General features: G+C 38.1%; 1 protein-coding gene across 1 annotated transcript; it reads right to left on the reverse strand.

Moving 5' to 3' along the window:
• Positions 1-349: 349 nt before the first annotated feature.
• rps6ka4 (ribosomal protein S6 kinase, polypeptide 4) lies at positions 350-17558 on the reverse strand. Its single transcript, XM_028030630.1, has 18 exons — positions 16572-17558; positions 14784-14855; positions 13571-13638; positions 12676-12826; positions 12381-12496; positions 9893-10000; positions 9728-9808; positions 8971-9074; positions 8647-8797; positions 8293-8454; positions 8047-8172; positions 7008-7141; positions 6788-6881; positions 5191-5361; positions 4011-4202; positions 3763-3922; positions 3488-3651; positions 350-2563 (listed from the first exon to the last, which is right to left on the reverse strand). Exons 1-18 carry the CDS (start codon positions 16657-16659, stop codon positions 2354-2356), a joined length of 2352 nt encoding a protein of 783 aa, XP_027886431.1. The 5' UTR covers positions 16660-17558; the 3' UTR covers positions 350-2353.
• Between the last annotated feature and the right edge of the window lie 383 nt (positions 17559-17941).

Consider the following 17941-nt stretch of genomic DNA (forward strand, 5'->3'; position numbering starts at 1 on the left):
ATATCTTTTTACATTAAATGTATTTGGTATTACATGTTTTTCTTCTTTGTTTAATTTTTTTTAAGTAGAGCCTCAAACACCCTATAACTTTTTTTTGTAGGGTGTGAGAGTTTTGAATAACTTGGGGTTCACTAGAAAATTGACACCCCTTAGCAACATGTTTGTTCGCAAAATTAACATTTTTGAATCGGTCTGATATAATATCCCAATTTTAAATGTCATGTTTTGATTAACTGTAGGCAGAAAAATCATGATTAACAGATTTAAAGGCTTTCATTCATCCATCCGTGTATTTAACCTATATTGTGTTTCATTTAGTCACAAAGTTCCTGAAATAAATGGACTTTTCAATAAGATTTGAATTTATTGAATGGGTCTGTACATGTTAGGTTGCATTGAAGAAGCCACACAACCAGTGATTTACAAAATAATGCATTAAGACATTTTAATTCACAAAAAAAATCTATATAATCAAATCTTTTTTCTTTTCTTAACTGAAAAGAAAGTCAGAAAACCCCTTTTCCTCCATGAAAATGTATAAATATAAATATCTTACCGTCATATTTTCTCTAGTTTGATCACTTAAGTTCAAATAAATACTACTGAAACATCCAACAGACAAAAAAAAATCATAACCAGATATTTCAAAGTAATATTTATTTTTGCTCCAACCAAAAAAAACAAACAAAACAAAAATACAAATCTTGGTGCAAAAGATAAATTCCCAGCTAGGACACTGACAGTAAGATAGTAATGCTAAAACCGAAAAGAAGAGCACGAAAAGAAACGTCACCTACGACAGCAAAGGAATATCAACACCAATAAAAGGAATTCTTGAGTAAAAACATCAACAAACAACCAGTTAAATTCAAAAACAACATCAGTGGGGAACCAACGACAGCAAAGATGCAATAATGTTTCACTCTGGCACAGAAATATCAGCAAAACCGATCTGCAAACATCCCTCAGTACGATACATAAAAACACACTCTCTCTCTCTCACACACACACACACACACACACACACACACACGCAGGGCTGGAATTTAACAAGAGTTAAAATCATGATAAAACCACAACCACAGCATTAAAAAAAATAATCAAGGATGTAATAAATATCAGCAAAAATCACTGTTAAAGCTGAAATGTGTTTAATCGCTCAACTGACATCATTTAAGAAGTCCAATAAAAACAAAGATATACCTTTGAGAGTGCTGTCAAACCATAACTCATTACATGATCAATTTCCGTTTAAAAATCAAGAAGGGTATGTACATTACTTTCACCGAAAAGTTGTGTTTGGAGTTCTGAAGCTGTATGACGTTTTAAAACCACCTCAGAAAGAAAGAAGATGAGAAAAAGTCATTAAATGACAGGCCTCAGCGTCACTATGGCGCTGGGAAAAGCAGAAAGACGAAGGCATTGTGTGCGCGCCAAGATACCATCTTTTATCAGTCGGGTACGAAAATACAGAAAACCGCATGCTAGGCTGAAACAAACATGAGATTCAATTTGACGAGCTTGTTTGTGTTTTTACAGCTGCTACTCCTGAACACTTAAAAATAAAAATTCAACTCTGTGGATCAAAACTCCCAGAGTTGAATAATTTGAGACAAGAGCTTCACCCAGAGCTGGTAGTGTATTGGAAGTGCAGCACCTTTCGCGTGAAAACTGACTCCAACTACGTCCCAACAGTCACCCTGTACAGTGCCTAATATCCAAACGACACATAAACATCACAAAATAAATCCCTCAATAATCAATAATTTGATCATCGACATTCTCTGCTGATAGTGCAAACGGCTCAAATTTGCCCTCAAACTTAACCGATAAAGTTCCTTTCGTTTGTGATCGTGTGGTGGAGAACTTGTGAAGGAGCGTTTGATTGATTACAGATAAATCAACGATTGAAAGGCTGGTTCGCTTGCAGCGTGCAAACGGACGCACCTTCTTATTTAAAGAGTCGCTGGAGTTATGGCTTCTCCTCATTAATGGCTCGTTTTTTTCCCTTTCCTCTTCTGACCAGGCGCTGCTTTGTCGCCACAGTGAGGATAAACTGATTGTGTTGAGAAGAAAAATACTGAACAGGAATTCAAATCCTCAAGGGCACATCTTCTCTTTTCAACAAAATACACGCTTGGTTTGAGTAGAAGTGCAGCAGGAGGAATCGAGATTATTTTTCCATTAAAACTGTCGTCGTACCCACACCGGTGTTTCTATCCATCAGTGTGGGTTTGTTTGTGTTTTTGATTTTTTTTTCTTTGTTTCGAACTGAGCCCACCGGCAGACCCCATGTCCTCAGTATTAGGATACGCCTCTTGTTTTTGTTTTTTTCAGGGTCACTCCCGCCGCATCATTTGGGCTTGCTGTGCTTTGGGGTCACAGTCTGCTTGTTCTGCTCTTTGGATGCCGAGGAGGAGGTGGAGGAGGAGGATGAGGAAGAGGAGGAGCTCCATCGGGTCTCCACGCCCGTGCTCGTCATCTTGAGCTTGCGTCGTTTTGCCAGGGGGGCGTTGTCGACGCTTTTCAGGAAAAAGCCTTCTCTCTTGCAACGGTTAAAAGCCTGTTGTAGCGCAAAAAAATAAATAAGAAATTATTCATAACCCATTATATTTTTCTTGCCATTTTCTTTTTGCAAATGTCTTCTGTTGGTTTTTATTATAATTTAGAACCTAAGTATAGAAATAAAAAGATGGGATTTTTAGAACTTTCTTAATGTAGATATTCCTCAAAACGAGAAGTTGTCTTATATATAAATGACTCTTTAGACTAACATATAAAACCATCACAATACACTTAAAGGTTTAGAATTACAATGTTTAAGTAGTAGAAATACTTTTTAAGGCATCATATTTGCTTCACATAAAGTAAAGTCCAACATTATTTTAGTAATTTATTATTCTAGCAATTATTCTGACAGTTGATGAGATGATTCTGCAAATTTTTTTCTTTATATAGTATGAAAAATACATGAAATAATGCAAATAATTTATTTGCTTTTTCAAATAAACATTCTATTGCTTAAAATACAGAAACAGCTTTTCTGTAGTGTGTGTTCCATCATTTGGAGCAAAAAAAAACAAACCCACTTAGATCAACATGTGAAAAGTTCAGCCCTTTCTGCTTGACTTATCAATGCAGAGTAGAGCTGATCTGTTGATTATCTTTTTGAGTAACTGATTAATAACTAGATGTAAAGTGGAAGATTTTAATTATTTGTTTTTACAAAGAATTTGAACCAGGTGAAGCTAACACTTCATAAACTAACACTTTAAGTTCTGGGTAGAAAATATTTACAGAAAAAAAGTTTTTTCATCATAAATGCAAAATTTAGATATTTTTTGTACAGTTTAGGCCTAATTACTGCTACGAATACGTTGTTCTTTCAGCAGCTGGAATGTTGTTTTTTTTTTTTATCTGTATGCTCCAGTTAATGATTAATCGATTAGTAAATGATCAGTTTCAGCCCAACATAAAAAGCAGCTACCTTGTATGTAGCATTCACATAGGTACGAACTGTTGGCCCGCTGGATTCCAACACATCAGGAGTGCACAGAGGAGTGGTGGACATGGACGCTCCGCCTTGCAGCCAGCTGTTCTCCTTCAGATCGGAGAGTTTCAGGCGTCTCTCTGGATCCACAGTCAAAAGTCCTGAAGATAAACAAGTCAAAACAGGCTTAAAAGATGCAATTACATGGAATTTATGCTCTCTATATTACTGGACAAGCAATTCTAGCACGATGAGTCACTAGCAGCACTAACCTTTAACAAGCTCTTTGGCGTCCTCTGACACACCCTTCCACGCCTCCCCGTCCAACGAGAAATCTCCCTCCTTTATTTTCTGCATGATGTCGACGGCGTACGATGAGGTCATCCCACGCTGCTTGCTCTGAAACGGCACCTGGCCCGACAGCATGGTGTACTGCAGGACGCACACAGACTCATTAGCGCTGCTGGTGTTACTTAGCCGCGACACATGTCACATAACCAGGGTGCGCCGGCTCAATTACCAAGATGACCCCTAGACTCCAGAGGTCGCAGGACTTGTCGTATCCTGCGCTCTCAAAAAGCTCCGGAGCGGCGTACTGCAGCGTGAAGCATGGCGTCTGCAGAGGGGCGCTGCCCGCAGGACACAGGCGGGCGAAGCCGAAGTCGATGACTTTCAGCACAGAGTCCTCGCCCTCGTCGGTAAACAGCACGTTCTGAAAGGTCAACAAGAAAGGTCAACCCACGTAGCGCGCTGCTGGGTGGGAGCACTCTGCTACAGGGTTCCTGCAGGTTCAAACAACTGAAATTTAAGACTTTTTTCAGACCATTTTCAATAAAAATTAAGACCTGCATCAAGACAGAAATGTACAAAAGACAACAGCGTATTTTACATGTGTATAAAGACACAACAATGTAAAACTATTGAGGAAAAAAATTTTAATTCTAGTGAGATCAACTATATACTGTGTTGTTGTTTTTTTCCATTATAGCTGCATCTGTGTGAGAATACCTGTGTGAGAATACCTTCTCCTTCTTGGACGTTGATCCCTTTATACCAACAACTTGGTCGAAATAAAACTCTTCAGATGTTTGACCACCGTGCTTAAAATCCACTAAACCCTCGACTTCAGAGTTTGTATTGCAAAAAAATGCTGTTCTTATATCAGTGCCAGTAGTAGCAGTGCTGACCGTTTTCTGGGGAGCAATAGCCACACCAGGGGATCAAAATGGTGACATGTTTGTAGTTCTTGACAGTCACTCAGTGCTGCTCAGACATGGTTCTCTACAATGTTCACCCCCTTACTGCCAACCTTTAGCATAGATTGAACGTAGCATCGTACGGCTGGCAACACAAGACAGCCTGTGGGGGAGACAAATCACCTGGCGATAAATTTACTAGCTAGCTACCGAGGTATATTAGCAGTTAGTTAGCGGTAGCCTCAGCAGATCTGAGTCACAGAACGCAATCAAGATCTCTGAATGTGACTCAAGCCTTAGCCTGACAGAAAAGTCCCGCAAGAAAAAATAAAAACATGGACGTTAAATAGTCCACCCAAGACAAAATTTAAGACCTGTGATCAACGTATTGAAGGCCAAGGTATACCTTTTCATTAATATAAGACTTTTTAAGGTTGCACAGACACCCTGTGCTGAAATGATTGAAATAAATAAACTAAACAAATAAAAACTGAAAAAACACACCTCAGGTTTAAGGTCTCTGTGCACCACTCCAGCGTCGTGCATAAAGCTGACAGCTGAGACCAGGCTCTGCAGCAGCTGACTGGCCTCTGCCTCCCCAAACAGCTTCTTCTTCTTGATCCTCTCCAGTAACTCCCCGCCTCTCAGGAACTCCATCACTAAATACGTGTGATACTGACCGAGCAGAAGATATGCCGCAGAAAAAAAAAGATATGTCATTTTGTTGTACAATACAGCTGATTATCACACAATATGTAGCGCAAACTGTACAAATAATATTTAATGGAGGTTGGGCTTGTTTCTGCCCCCAATTCTTTCAAAATAAAACCAAAGTAAAAAGCAACAGTTCTGGAAAAGTGAATGTGCCAACTTCTTGCTGAAAAAGATATTACCGGTAATTATTGATACAATTTATTTACAAATCCTAGTTAGGATTTAAAACATATTAGGAAGCCAAAGAAGGATATGAAATCTAATTGAAATGTTGCGCAGTAAAAATATGCAGAATCCAGGGGTAGAAACAGTAGAAGGTGCCTGAAATGAAGAAATGCTAAAAAGAAAAGCGATCAAACCTAAGAGGCAAATACATTTTCATGGCGCTGTCCCTTTAAGGTAGTGAAGGCAGTGCGACGTACGAGGAAGGAAAAGGTAAAGAGGAGTCTCAGTAGTTTTACTATTAGTGTGATAAAGTTCTACTAAAGTTTTCATAACATTTTTCCTTACAAACTTCTACCCTTTGATTCCTAGAGTCCTCAACTCTTTTAAGACTCTTTTTAAAAACATCTAAATACAAAAGTTTACTGCTGATATTTCTACATTTGTAGAATTGTAAAAATAGGCTTTAAAATCAATCCAGTAAAAGCAGAAACAATAAGGAAGATGTTGGTGGATAGATTCATCATCGAAAACATTTACGCCCTCTTGTGGGGAAACAAAGACGCTGCAGTTTAAAAGGGAGCGAATGCCACTTCTAAGGTGTTTGACAAGAAAATCTTCAAACTAAGAAAACTGATGCATTTTGTTAGGCTTCCAGGAATTACGTGGAAATACAATAAAGTATGTATTTATCTTCTGATAGCTTGGTGTTGTTTCTACCTGTATGAATCTGAAAACAAAAAGCCTGCGGTCCAAAAGAATTTATTGTATTTATATGTCAGTGACCAAAAGAAACATCACATTACTATTTAACTTTTCTGCAGTGAAATCCAAGCACCTATAACTAACAAAGCACTTTGGTTCCATTATATTTTTTGTTTCTCTTGCACCAAACAAGTTCTGTTGACTCCTGCTGAAATAATCACGTCTACTTTCCACAAAACAGAGGCGTAAATTTTAAGCAACATCTAATTTCCTTGGATAAAAAGACTTGCAGTGATAAAGAATGTGGTCTGGAATCTGTTTTTACACTCTAGTTTTTTCTATCCTTATCTAAATCTGTAAGATTATTAAATTCCAGACTTTGGAGGAACCCTGAATTTAAAAAGGCGTATTGTTTTATTTTCTCAGCTGGCAGAGGTTTTTCCAGATAAAGTATTTTTTTATGCCTGTCCTGTTTGATGTCTTGCCTGTTCATTAGCTGTCGACATGGCGGTTCCTGTACCTGATCAGTAAAGACGTCATACAGCTTGACGATGTTGGGGTGAGCTTCACTCTGCCTCAGGGCAGCAATCTCCCTCTGAGTATTCGCTTCCATTCTGACAAATAGGAAAACAAGACGAGTATGAAAAATGCTTACAACGCTTACATGAAAACCGATCAGTGAAGGACAGCTGAACACATCTCAAATAGCGGCACGCTAAGGGCATGGCCTGTCCTCTCACCTGCGGCTGACGATCTTAACGGCGTACTCGTGGCCATTCTGCTTGTGTTTGCATTTTCTGCACACTGAGAAACTCCCCTCGCCCAGTGGAGGGCCATGGAGATCCAGCTCATAGTGCTGGAAGAACTGGGATTCCTGAACAAACATTAGTGAAGAGGTCAAGCTTTTGGTATCCAGTGATCACGATGCAAGAAGGTATGTCATCACATTTAAGCCCAAGATTATTCATTATTTACAGATAAAAGCTTAAAGCTGCAGTTTGCAGCTTTTGTAAACAATATATTTTTCACATATTTGTCAAAACTGTCATGCTTTCCTGACTGTATAATATGAGAGATAATCTGTGCATGTACAGTGCATGATTGACAGCTCTAAGACCCTCTTCCTGGCTCTGATTGGTTGTTTCTAACTGGGAGTGGTGCATTTCTGCAGATGGCTGTAGGACCACAGAGGGGAGGCAGGCCTAATTAAATTTTTTCGCAGAGTATCTGTTTCATATTATACTGTCGGGAAGTAGTGACAGTTTTATGAATTATGTAAAAAAAAAAATTATTTTTTATAAAAGTTACATACTGCAGCTGTCATTCAGACAATAAGTTTGTTTCTGAAAGGAAATTAGATAAAATTGTGAAAAAGCAGTGTCAACTTCAAGTTTATGTATAATTAAAGTCTATTTAAAAACATACATGTTGAAAATTATTTTAAAAAAGGTAATAATCTCAATAATAAATAAATCTGTATTATTTGCATTACATCAAACAATAACTACTGAGAAGCCTCGTAACTTTTGTGCCACCGGCTTTAGTTCATCCATAACATTTTCTTAATTTCTATAACCTTGATATTTTATTATTTTTATACATGAAGGTAAGAAATCAACCTGCCAAACTTGACTTATGTGGTAAAAAGTTAAATTAGAATAAATATTTTCCACTGTGACTGATTTCTTGATAAAAATATCTTTCTCTTTTGCAGAAGGCAACACCTACTTCTGCTTTAACTATTTCCAAACGTTGACCCAGCTGAGTCTCCACCCGTACCTTTAACATTGCACTTTGCTGGACAGAAGCAGAAGCCGGGCGCTCTGCTCCAATCTGACATTCGACAAAGTCTCCCATCACGGCGTTCTTGTTGAACAAAATGGAAGGAGCAATAAATGAGTAGCCCTAAAAACAGAGAAAACGAGTTAGGTATCAGAGACAATATGAGACACGAACGCGTCTGATAGAGTGTTTAACTTATCAGACTTCATGTTTTCCAGACAGCAGCTGAAGATGAGGACTGACCTGGAAAAGGCGGTCTGTGCTGGGGGGCGTACTCGCCGGGGAGTAGACGGGGTCCATTCCGGTGAACTCTTCGGCAAAGTTGCCCACATCGAGTTCACTTTTCAGCTCCGGTTTGAATGGACTTGGTACCTTCTTCTGTGCTAAGTCAGACCAGTTCAGTCCCTGTGAGGGAGCAGTGAGCAATGACATGTTTCATGAAAAAATTCTCAGACCTTCTAGATAATTTCTTAAGTTTAGAAAGGTTCACAATGAATTCACAGCAGTAATACAGAAGTAAGGCTTATAATACAAACTGGATGGATAGGAAGAAAAATGAGGGAATGTAAGAAAGAAGGGTAAGTAGGAAGGAAGGACCTTGAAGAAGGGATGAGCTTTGATATCCTCGGCTCCTCTGGGCCCAGAGCCAAGTCTCTTATGTGGATCCTTCACCAATAACTTCCTCAGCAGGTCCTTAGCAACCAGTCCAATCATGGAGGGGAATGGTGGATCGCAGCGCAGGATACGTCTGACAGGAAAAAGGTAAGCAGGTTTTAAAATGACTTCTTCCTAGATCCTACTCTGTTGTCCTCTGAATCAAGAAACAACACAATTTTCCAAACTTTTCGCTACAGAAACAATTCAGGTGACTTCAGAATGGAACAAGATGATTTAATCCGTGAGCGTTCATTTAGTACTTACTTCGAAACCTCACTCTGGGAGTTCCTTTCTCCCTCCAAGGTGAAAGGAGAAGCTCCCGTCAGCAGCTCGAACATCAGGATCCCCAGGCTCCACCAATCTACAGACTTCAGAACAGCAGAGGGAGAAAGCAAGCTTAAAACCGAGCATGGAAAGGCCCAGACTGGAACTGAACTGGGACTGCTGCAGAAGGAATGCTTCTTCAAAACCAACACCTGGAAAATGTGATCATATGTGACCCTGTCCCAATAACACATTTTAGTGAACGATGAATTCTCCCAGAAATTATTGTGGCAAATGATAATATTAACATTTTGAGATCATTTTCCACTAACAACAATATTATGCAAGTACAGGTACACTCTCCATTTAACACTGGAACTGGAAAACATGTTAAATATCCAAAATAAGCAAAGAAAACAACTGAAACGAAAATAACTTAAATGGATTATGAAGTCTCTGCAACCAAAAAATAATAACCAATCAGCTTAGACAGAATAATAGGTAAAAGTGGCAGGTAGTGCAAACTAACTACGGTACTTCGTACTGGTGTCTAAAAAAAGCGTTTCCCAAAAGGCCGGATTTTCAACTATAATAAAAGTTTGAACGACTTGTTCAAATGGAAGTTATTGCACTCACTTTAATTTATCACACAATTAATTAATTAATTAATTAATTGATTTACTGCTTAACTATATCATCCAACACCAGGAAAAATATACAGTCACTACTCTTGGATGATGCTCAGTCAAGATGTCACCTTGCCATGGCCCGTCTTCCCCCGGATGATTTCTGGAGCCATGTATTCGATGGTGCCACAGAAAGAGTAAGTCCTTCCTTTCTGCAACGAGACGAAGCCAAAAAAGGGATTTACTTCACACAGGAAGAGGACAGTAAGCTGCCACCGTAGGTTTGGGTTACTCACGTCTTCTTCCAGAAACTCTTTGCTGAGCCCAAAGTCGGTCAACACCACGTGGCCGTCGCTGTCTAGAAGGATGTTTTCCAGCTTGATGTCTCGGTACACGATCCCAAGCTGCACAAAACCACAGGGGAAAAAAGGCACCGAGATGCATTTATATTAAGTGAGTAAAAATAACATGCACAAAACATATTGTTTAGTAAGTAGAGGTGAGAAAACTGCATCGCTAGTCCATAAACAGCCTGTTTTCTAAACTCAAAGTAAGAATCAGTTTTATTTACCGGGGGGAAAAAAAGGTAAAAGCAACAATCTCTACAATTTTTACGAGTTCTCAGAAATTATTCGTTCTTATTTTAATTTTCTTTTATATTTGCGATAAAAATTTTGATAATATTCACCCCTGTGTCCCTCCATCACCTGTTGCCCTCAAGATTTCTCATAATTGTGTTTTCACAATTACGAGAAAGACAAAGTCAACTGCGCAAATGGTTGTGAAAAACAGCTTTTTGGATTTTGCACATCATTCTTGTGAAAGGGCCTCTGCTTTTGTAGACTGTATAACACAATTTTGACATTTGTTGAACAAAAGAAAAAAAAGGAACAAAAATAGAAAATGGATACTGGAATAGCTGAACATGCAGCTGATGTTCCCCAGAAAGACCAGCCAGCCACAAAGAATGATACAACAGCAGTTACTGGAAAGGATTTGCATTGGTTGTAATTTTGGTTCTGTGACGGGATGTTGCAGGGAAATGTTTCTGTTTAATGTTCAGGCTGAATTTTAATTAATTACCTTCTGGATTTATTGATGAATGCTAATGTAAACAAATGGCATGGCGTCTCAGAGGAGCAGTCAAAGCTGTGGCTTTTACAGAATCATTATTTACTTTCATGTTTATGACTACAAATGAGGATGAGGATGATTACCCTCCATAGTTGTTTATTAGCTGAATGTAAGTGGAGGGTTGCTATTTGGGCATCAGAGAATGTGAAAAATACTGCTTGATACGATTTTTACATTCAATGCACAATGCTTTGCCAATAAAACAAACAAAAATAAACAAGCAAATAAACAAGCAAACTGACATAAATATGTTTTTGGAAGATGTCAACCCTCATATCAGCTCATTTTAAGCAACCAATGTAGTTTTAAATCTCACAGTGTCATTTTCCACATTCCATGAGCATTTAGCCATCCTGTCCCAAGTGGGATTTTCTTTCTTAAAATAGGTTACATTTTAAGTACATACTTTGCCTACGTTCATCAAAATCTAAATATGTGGCGCAGTACTCGATGCTGTTGTTCCAGGTTTGCGTTTTTGCAGAGGCTCTTTCTGCTTGTTCCACCTGTGCCTCTGTGGGTTCACGCTGGCTTCCTCCCACGCCTCAGAAACACGACTGTTCAGTTAATCAGTCTCTCTAAATTGTTATGTGACGGACCTGCGACCTTTCCAGAGTGTCCACTCGGCCAAAGACTGATTGAGCATCCGCCCTCAACCCTGCGCGGTCAGCCGGGTACGGAAGATAGACGGATCCATCGTGGTACTGACTGTTGCTTTCAATTTTAGAGAAAATACCGTAGCACCTTTGGTATTACTACTCGAGGTTATGAAAACAATAGATTTTAATACCGGCTTGTGCTATGTGTCTACTGTTATGTCACAGGCAAATCGACACAGAGATTCCATTAGTAGAGTAGAAATACTGGAAGCAACACAGATCAGTCAATTATTCTTAGGTTGCTGTGATTATTTTCTTCAGCTTATAACCTTCAGGTATTGTAGAATGCGCTTGTGGGTTGGTAAATTGCTTTATTTTGCTATTGGAATCATCTTTATTTCTTATTAGCATGAATTAGCTCTTCCGTTGTATGTCAACCCTGGCACCGGGGAGAAAAATGAGAGGCGGATCTAATTTGCTTCTCTTGCAGCTTTACAGTTTCATCAAATCCTAAAGATTGACTTTACCTCCTTGAAACCTACACTTTCAAAAATTAGAAGTCACCAATGCCATGCCACAAAAACCAGCAGCGATAAGCTGAATGCTTTTAAAAAGAAATCTGACTTCCGGCTTCCCACCAACATTTAAAGATCAGTTATCAAAAGAACATGCAAGATGGTGACTAAATTCAACACTGCAGCTGCCTCCCAGGGATATGAGCACAACTAACAGCTACAGGAGTTGCGTAACACTATTAGGTAATCACTTCCTCGAGCCAGAGTGTGTTTCACACAATGAACACCAAAGGAGATTTCTCTCCTTGAAGAATAAAGTCAACAGCTGCAGAACAAAAAAAAAGCTGCAAGTCAAGCAAAGTCCAGTCAGCTCACTTGTGTTGTGAGTTCAACAAAAGCGTATGTAAATCAAAGTTAACGATAAAGAGAAAGATATAAAAACCAATAGAGAGTGAATGTATGCGTTTAACCAACTTTTGAATGTGGTGAGGGGAAATAAAGACTGGCTCCGTTCAGGCGTTAAAGTCACCCACACTCACCTTGTGCAGATGCTCCAGAGCGAGAATTATTTCCCCGATATAAATCCGCACCGCTTCCTCAGAAAAGTGATCTCGCTGGTACAGGTGAGTAAACATTTCGCCACCGCTCACATAGTCTGTAGTCGCACACAAGAGCAAATAAAGAGGGGGCTTGAAAAGGATATGGTGCAAAGAAATAAACACACTGCAAAACATTAAATTAAAAATGCAGACAAAAAAATAAATAAAAACGCAGAGTCAGACAGAAAGACGAATCTGTTCAGCGTGTTTGACAGCTGATCTTCGATTGTCTCACCCAGGATGAGGTGCAGCTTGCTCTGAGTTTGAAAGGCGTAGTGAAGGGTGACCAGGAAGGGAGACTGGCGAATGTGCTCCAGCACCTGTCGCTCGGTGCGAGTGTGTTCTGTCGTCTTTGCTTTCTGAACGATCGCTGCTTTCTTTAAAACCTGAGACAAGTAACAGCAGCACAAGGCACATGAAAACATGAATACGGTTTGATAAAGTACTCTATTGTAGCTCTTGCTGTGTGATTAAGGTTTTTGTTGCTCTACTGGAAGTTGAACCTCTCCCTCCGTCTCAGGTCTTTCGAAACCTCCAACAGATTTTCTCTAATTTGATCTGCTTATCAGATCTGACCAGTTTTCCTGTTCCAGAAGAAAAGCTTCCTCACAGCATGATGCTGGCCATATCATGTAACATCAGCCAAACACTTTTCCCAATTCTGGCCTCATTTACCCAGTTAGCTTGTGAAGAACTGCAAACAGGATTTCTTCTTAATGCACCACATTAAGCGCTTTGAGTGGTCAAAAATGACTGGAAAAGCGCTATATAAGTTCAGTCCATTTACCATTTACAATTTTGAGTTTTTTTGGGTTTTTTTTAAATATGCAAAAATATTTCATGCTTAACTTCACTTTTACGCACTAATTTTTGTTGGTTCTTCACATAAAATTCCAACAAAACTCCATTGACTCTTAGACCGTATTTTCCAGCTGATCCTGCAACTTACAGTCCAGATCGACATACGCGGTTTTTTCTTCCTTCTTCATGTTGCATTTTTTATACGTCTTCTAGTCCAGAAAATACGGTAATTGTAACATTTGAAAATGTGGGATAATTCTATATTTTTGTAATGTGTTAAAAGAAAACAAGATAAGCGCAAACTTTTTACATCATATGAGGAATTTTACCTTCATTGCATACAACTGGCCCTCGTCGTGGCCGGTGTTCTTCCGAACCAAAAACACCTTTCCATAAGCTAGAAAAACACAAAAATTCATAGATATTTAAATTTCAGCTTGTAAAAACAAAAAAAAAATGGTGAATCTTAATTTTTATATAATTTCTGGAGATACATAGACGTCAAAAATGCTCAAATCTGACAGTTTGTAGTTTATTTCCTGTAGATTTTATTTTGCACGTTGATTCCACTGATTGGGGATCTGACTCCTGCTAAGAACCTTTAGTTTTAATGAAACATGACAGAAGATTTATGGAATAAAAACAAGGAGAGATCTCCTCCTCGTAGGTAATAGTTGTTGGCATCACATAGGCTCATAAATTTGAGGAAAAAACAAAATCAGCTTTAAATGGACAGTTTACAAAGTGGGAACAAAATGCTCCAGAGGCAGATATGATCAGACACATGGCTGGTCTCAAGATTTTAAAACTTAAGCTAAGCATATGCAAAATCCTTTAAGTACAACATAATTATTGAGGTGTTTTTTTGTTGTTTTTCTTTTTTTTTTTTTTTTTACAGACAAAGCATCTGAAGTCAGAAATAAGATCTAGCTAGCACAATTTGGTCTGACAATTTAACATGAAACTATTTTTCCTGCCATCTTAACGATGTACATCTAAAAAAAAAGAAATATGTTAGCGCTGTATCTCCCAGATAATGTTGAATTATTCTTGTTCTCCATGTTGTCTTTACCGTCTGTAAAGTTGGATAAAACATTTCTAGCACAACTTCACAGTTAGATTAGATTGTGGCTTCTTTGAGAAAACATCCCAGTCATGTCTTTCTTACAATTTGGCAACTTTACCTGTCGAAACAAAAAGTATGTGGATGGAGAAAACATTAGTTATTTAATTTTAAAAAAAGGTTAAAATGGATCAGTATTTGATTATTTTCTGGGGAAGGAGTTATTTTTACTTATAGTTTGTGATCATTATCTTGTTGCATGATCCAGTTTGGACAGATATACAGTAGTCCGATTATATCTGGAAAAACTCTCCATAGGCTCAAGGACCGTAAGAAATCTTGTGGCTGCAAAACGACCTTTAGCTTACCATAAGTGTCCTTGCTGGTCAAAATGAGACTTTTGCACTGTCTTATCTAGTGTTTAACAAACATACCCATTTAGGTCTGATTTGAGCGAAGACGTCGCTACAGAAGCTTACCTCCGGTGCCCAAAACCTTGAGAAGCTCAAAGTTCTCCATGCCAACCCTTTCAGTGTGACCTGTGAGGTTAGCTAGAAGGAAAAAGCAAAAAAAAAAAAAAGTCTTTAAAATGTATTTTGAAAAGATGAATACAAACAGTTTTTAGCAAATTTGAGAGTGTAAAACAATTTATGCATTACTTTGTTCTTGAAACATTAGCATTGCAATTCAATACTTAGTATAGATAATATAAAAAAAACATGTTAACTGATTATTTTATGATTAGATCAGACTACTGTCCGATTTAATACTGTGATATTAGGAGTGGGCAATGTAGACTTATAATTTTATTATGATATTTTGTGGTACTACTGAGATGACCATACAATTTTTGCTAAAAATACAACTTATTGCTTATTTAAGTGACGGTGTGGCTGTGACTGCATGCTTGTGGTGTTAATAGCGCCACAAACCCTGTTCCTGAAAACCGTTCCCACTCCAAGTGTAATTTTATCCCTGAACTGCCACTAAATGCATTTTTAAATGTATTGATATTTATTCATTCTCTCGTGGAGTAAACGGTGACAAAAATAGTACAAAATAAATAAATAAAAAACACATTTCAGTCAGTTTAGTTGTTGTCTTTAACATCAATAATTCAAATTTGAGATGATTGATAAAAAAAATCATCATGAAAAGAAATTTTCCACAATAAATGATCAAATAAATGCCCACCCTTCTGTGACATATGCATGATCTGAACAACACATCACACACACATACATAAAAAAAAACCTTGAAAAGAAGAGATTGTTTTCTAGGGCTCATTTAATTTACATACAGTGCCTTTCAAGTAGAATATTCCATCTCATTGAGGTTATGTGATCCAATACAACAAAGTGCATAACTGTGAAGTGGAAGAAACAGGACATATGATTTAAAAAATAAATCTGAAAAGTGTGGCCTGCATTTGTATTTAGAGGTAATGCATAAACCCTGAATAAAATCCAGCACAATCAAAGGCTTTCAAATGCCATCTAAGAAAACCCATACAAAGTCCAGGTCTAAATTCACCTGAGAACAGGTGGAAAGACTTAAAAGCCTATGTTCACAGATGCTCTTCATCCACTGGTTGATTTAACACTTTTATCAAGAGGAGGAAAAGAAAAAAAATCTAATCTTTTCTAATTTCTAACAATAACATTTGGAAACACATTTATCATTTTCATTCCACTTCACAATAATATTGTACTTATTTTACTTGATATGTCAAAAACAAAAATCCTAATAAAATATACTGAAGGGGTGTACATTTTTGTGCTGTAATTTACTGCTGTATTGCTGTAACAATCATTGTACATTATAAATGCATTTAAATGTACTTACTGTGCTTTAAGGGAAGCAAAATAGAAACGCTTACTATAATCTGGTGCCTTCTAATAATCATTTCATTCCCAGGTACAATTTTTCTTTAAGAGAAATTACTTAGTGCAGTTTAGTGATACAAATCACTTCTTTATGCGACAGGTGTCCTGAAGAAGCACATCAAATGAATGTTTTTCCAAGAGAACCGTTTGTGGGCTTTAAAAAAATAAATAACCAACAGTTTTTATCGTTATCACAATCCCACAAAATATCACAATAATAAGTCCATATCGCCCACCCCTGCTTCATAATCGTCTCTTTACCGGTGTTGAGTTTAGCTTAAGCGATACTTCGTTCACCAGGGTTTCTTCATTTTAAGAAAAAAAATATATGTTTACAGTGTTGGTCCATTTCTCAAAAAAATGTACGTGAATCTGACTTACCATTGGTAATTTGATGCTTGACAGTACAGGCCTTCTCATTTGATTTCCCATCGGAGTCATCACTGCTGTCAGATGTGTCCCCAGACATAATTTTAACGGGGGAAAACAGCCTGTATGAACTGATTTAATTAACCCAGATGCTAACTGACTGCGCTACAGGTTCCGTAAGTTTAAAAAAAAAAAAAAAAAAAAAAAAAGCTCTATTGTTGATGCATTGCGAGGAACGCAGGGATTATCGAAATGACAGGACAACTGTGTTTTCGAGGCACTGCAGCTGGGTTGAGGTTAATCCCCATGCGTTTGACATCCTGGTGTTTAGCATTGTTTTTTACTCATGTGATTGGCCGAAATCTGGGGGGGGGGAAACAAGGACGTGTTGCTTCTGCGGTTCTTCAAGCTTTGTTACAGCTGCCTAATCTTCACCAACATTTAGAGGAAACAACAGCGGTGCTTTCAATTTCTGTCACTGAATACGTTTGTGCTACTTTTAATTTAACGCACTGTAGTTAGCATTAGCTGTGCAACAGCAGTTGTTATTCAAGAGGTAGCTAATAGTTACTTTGTAATAACCTAAACCTTAGTTTTAAATCAACTGCCTGGCTAGGGAGACCCCGTTCAAAACATTTTTTTTAGCATTATAGCTCCGACAAGACGGACGGGTTCCCACCCAGACGCGGTAGAAGCTGTACAGATGTAAAACAGCTTTAGTAGCTAGCCGTCCGTCAAAGTTTGAACGATTAGCTAAGCTAAGTGTTTGCTAGCCTTTTCAACTGGCCTGTTCAGGTAAGTGCAGTCAGTCCGTGGCGGAAAACACCGCAGTAGTTCCCCGTCTTCTTTCCGTTCGCACCAATTAGATACATAATTTATCCATTGTCAGAAAAAGTACGTTTTACTTTATTTTCCTTGCCACAGCCAGTAAACTGCTAACACCAGGATGCTTTCGAGACAACCTGGGCGACGGCCAGTCACGTGACCACTAATGGTGGGCGGAGCCGTTTTACTAGAGAAGTCAGCGAACGTATTAACTCACTTATTATCATATAAAAATTGTAATTACCTCAATAAAGACCATTTATGTGACTCAATATAATAAAAACCATGAGTTTGGAAGATCACCTTAAAGACACAACCCAGTGTTTGTATTTCTTTTAACTGAAAATGGACTTCACTGCGGGTGAATGAAGACGTTGCGAAATACAGTTTTGTTGTACTTCAACTGATAGTTTCTAATTCATTTTCCATTTCCTATTTCCTGTTTGGAAATGGATTTACATAAAATGGGGGAAGTAGATTAATATAAGACAGTAACAATGGCATGTTTTATTGCTAACTTATCAAAAAGAAAATATCTGGTTTTTTACCATAAATGC

This window comes from Xiphophorus couchianus, chromosome 11 (assembly GCF_001444195.1).
Source record: "Xiphophorus couchianus chromosome 11, X_couchianus-1.0, whole genome shotgun sequence".
Lineage (NCBI taxonomy): Eukaryota > Metazoa > Chordata > Actinopteri > Cyprinodontiformes > Poeciliidae > Xiphophorus > Xiphophorus couchianus.

Excerpts from the sequence above, each read along its gene's own strand:
- rps6ka4 (XM_028030630.1), bottom strand. The coding sequence starts at position 16,659 with ATGTCTGGGGACACATCTGACAGCAGTGATGACTCCGATGGGAAATCA. Across the intron at positions 12,497-12,675 it reads CAAGCTGCACCTCATCCTGG|ACTATGTGAGCGGTGGCGAA; the intron begins GTGAGACAATCG and ends GTGCGACTACAG. Across the intron at positions 10,001-12,380 it reads CTCTGGAGCATCTGCACAAG|CTTGGGATCGTGTACCGAGA; the intron begins GTGAGTGTGGGT and ends GGTTTTGTGCAG.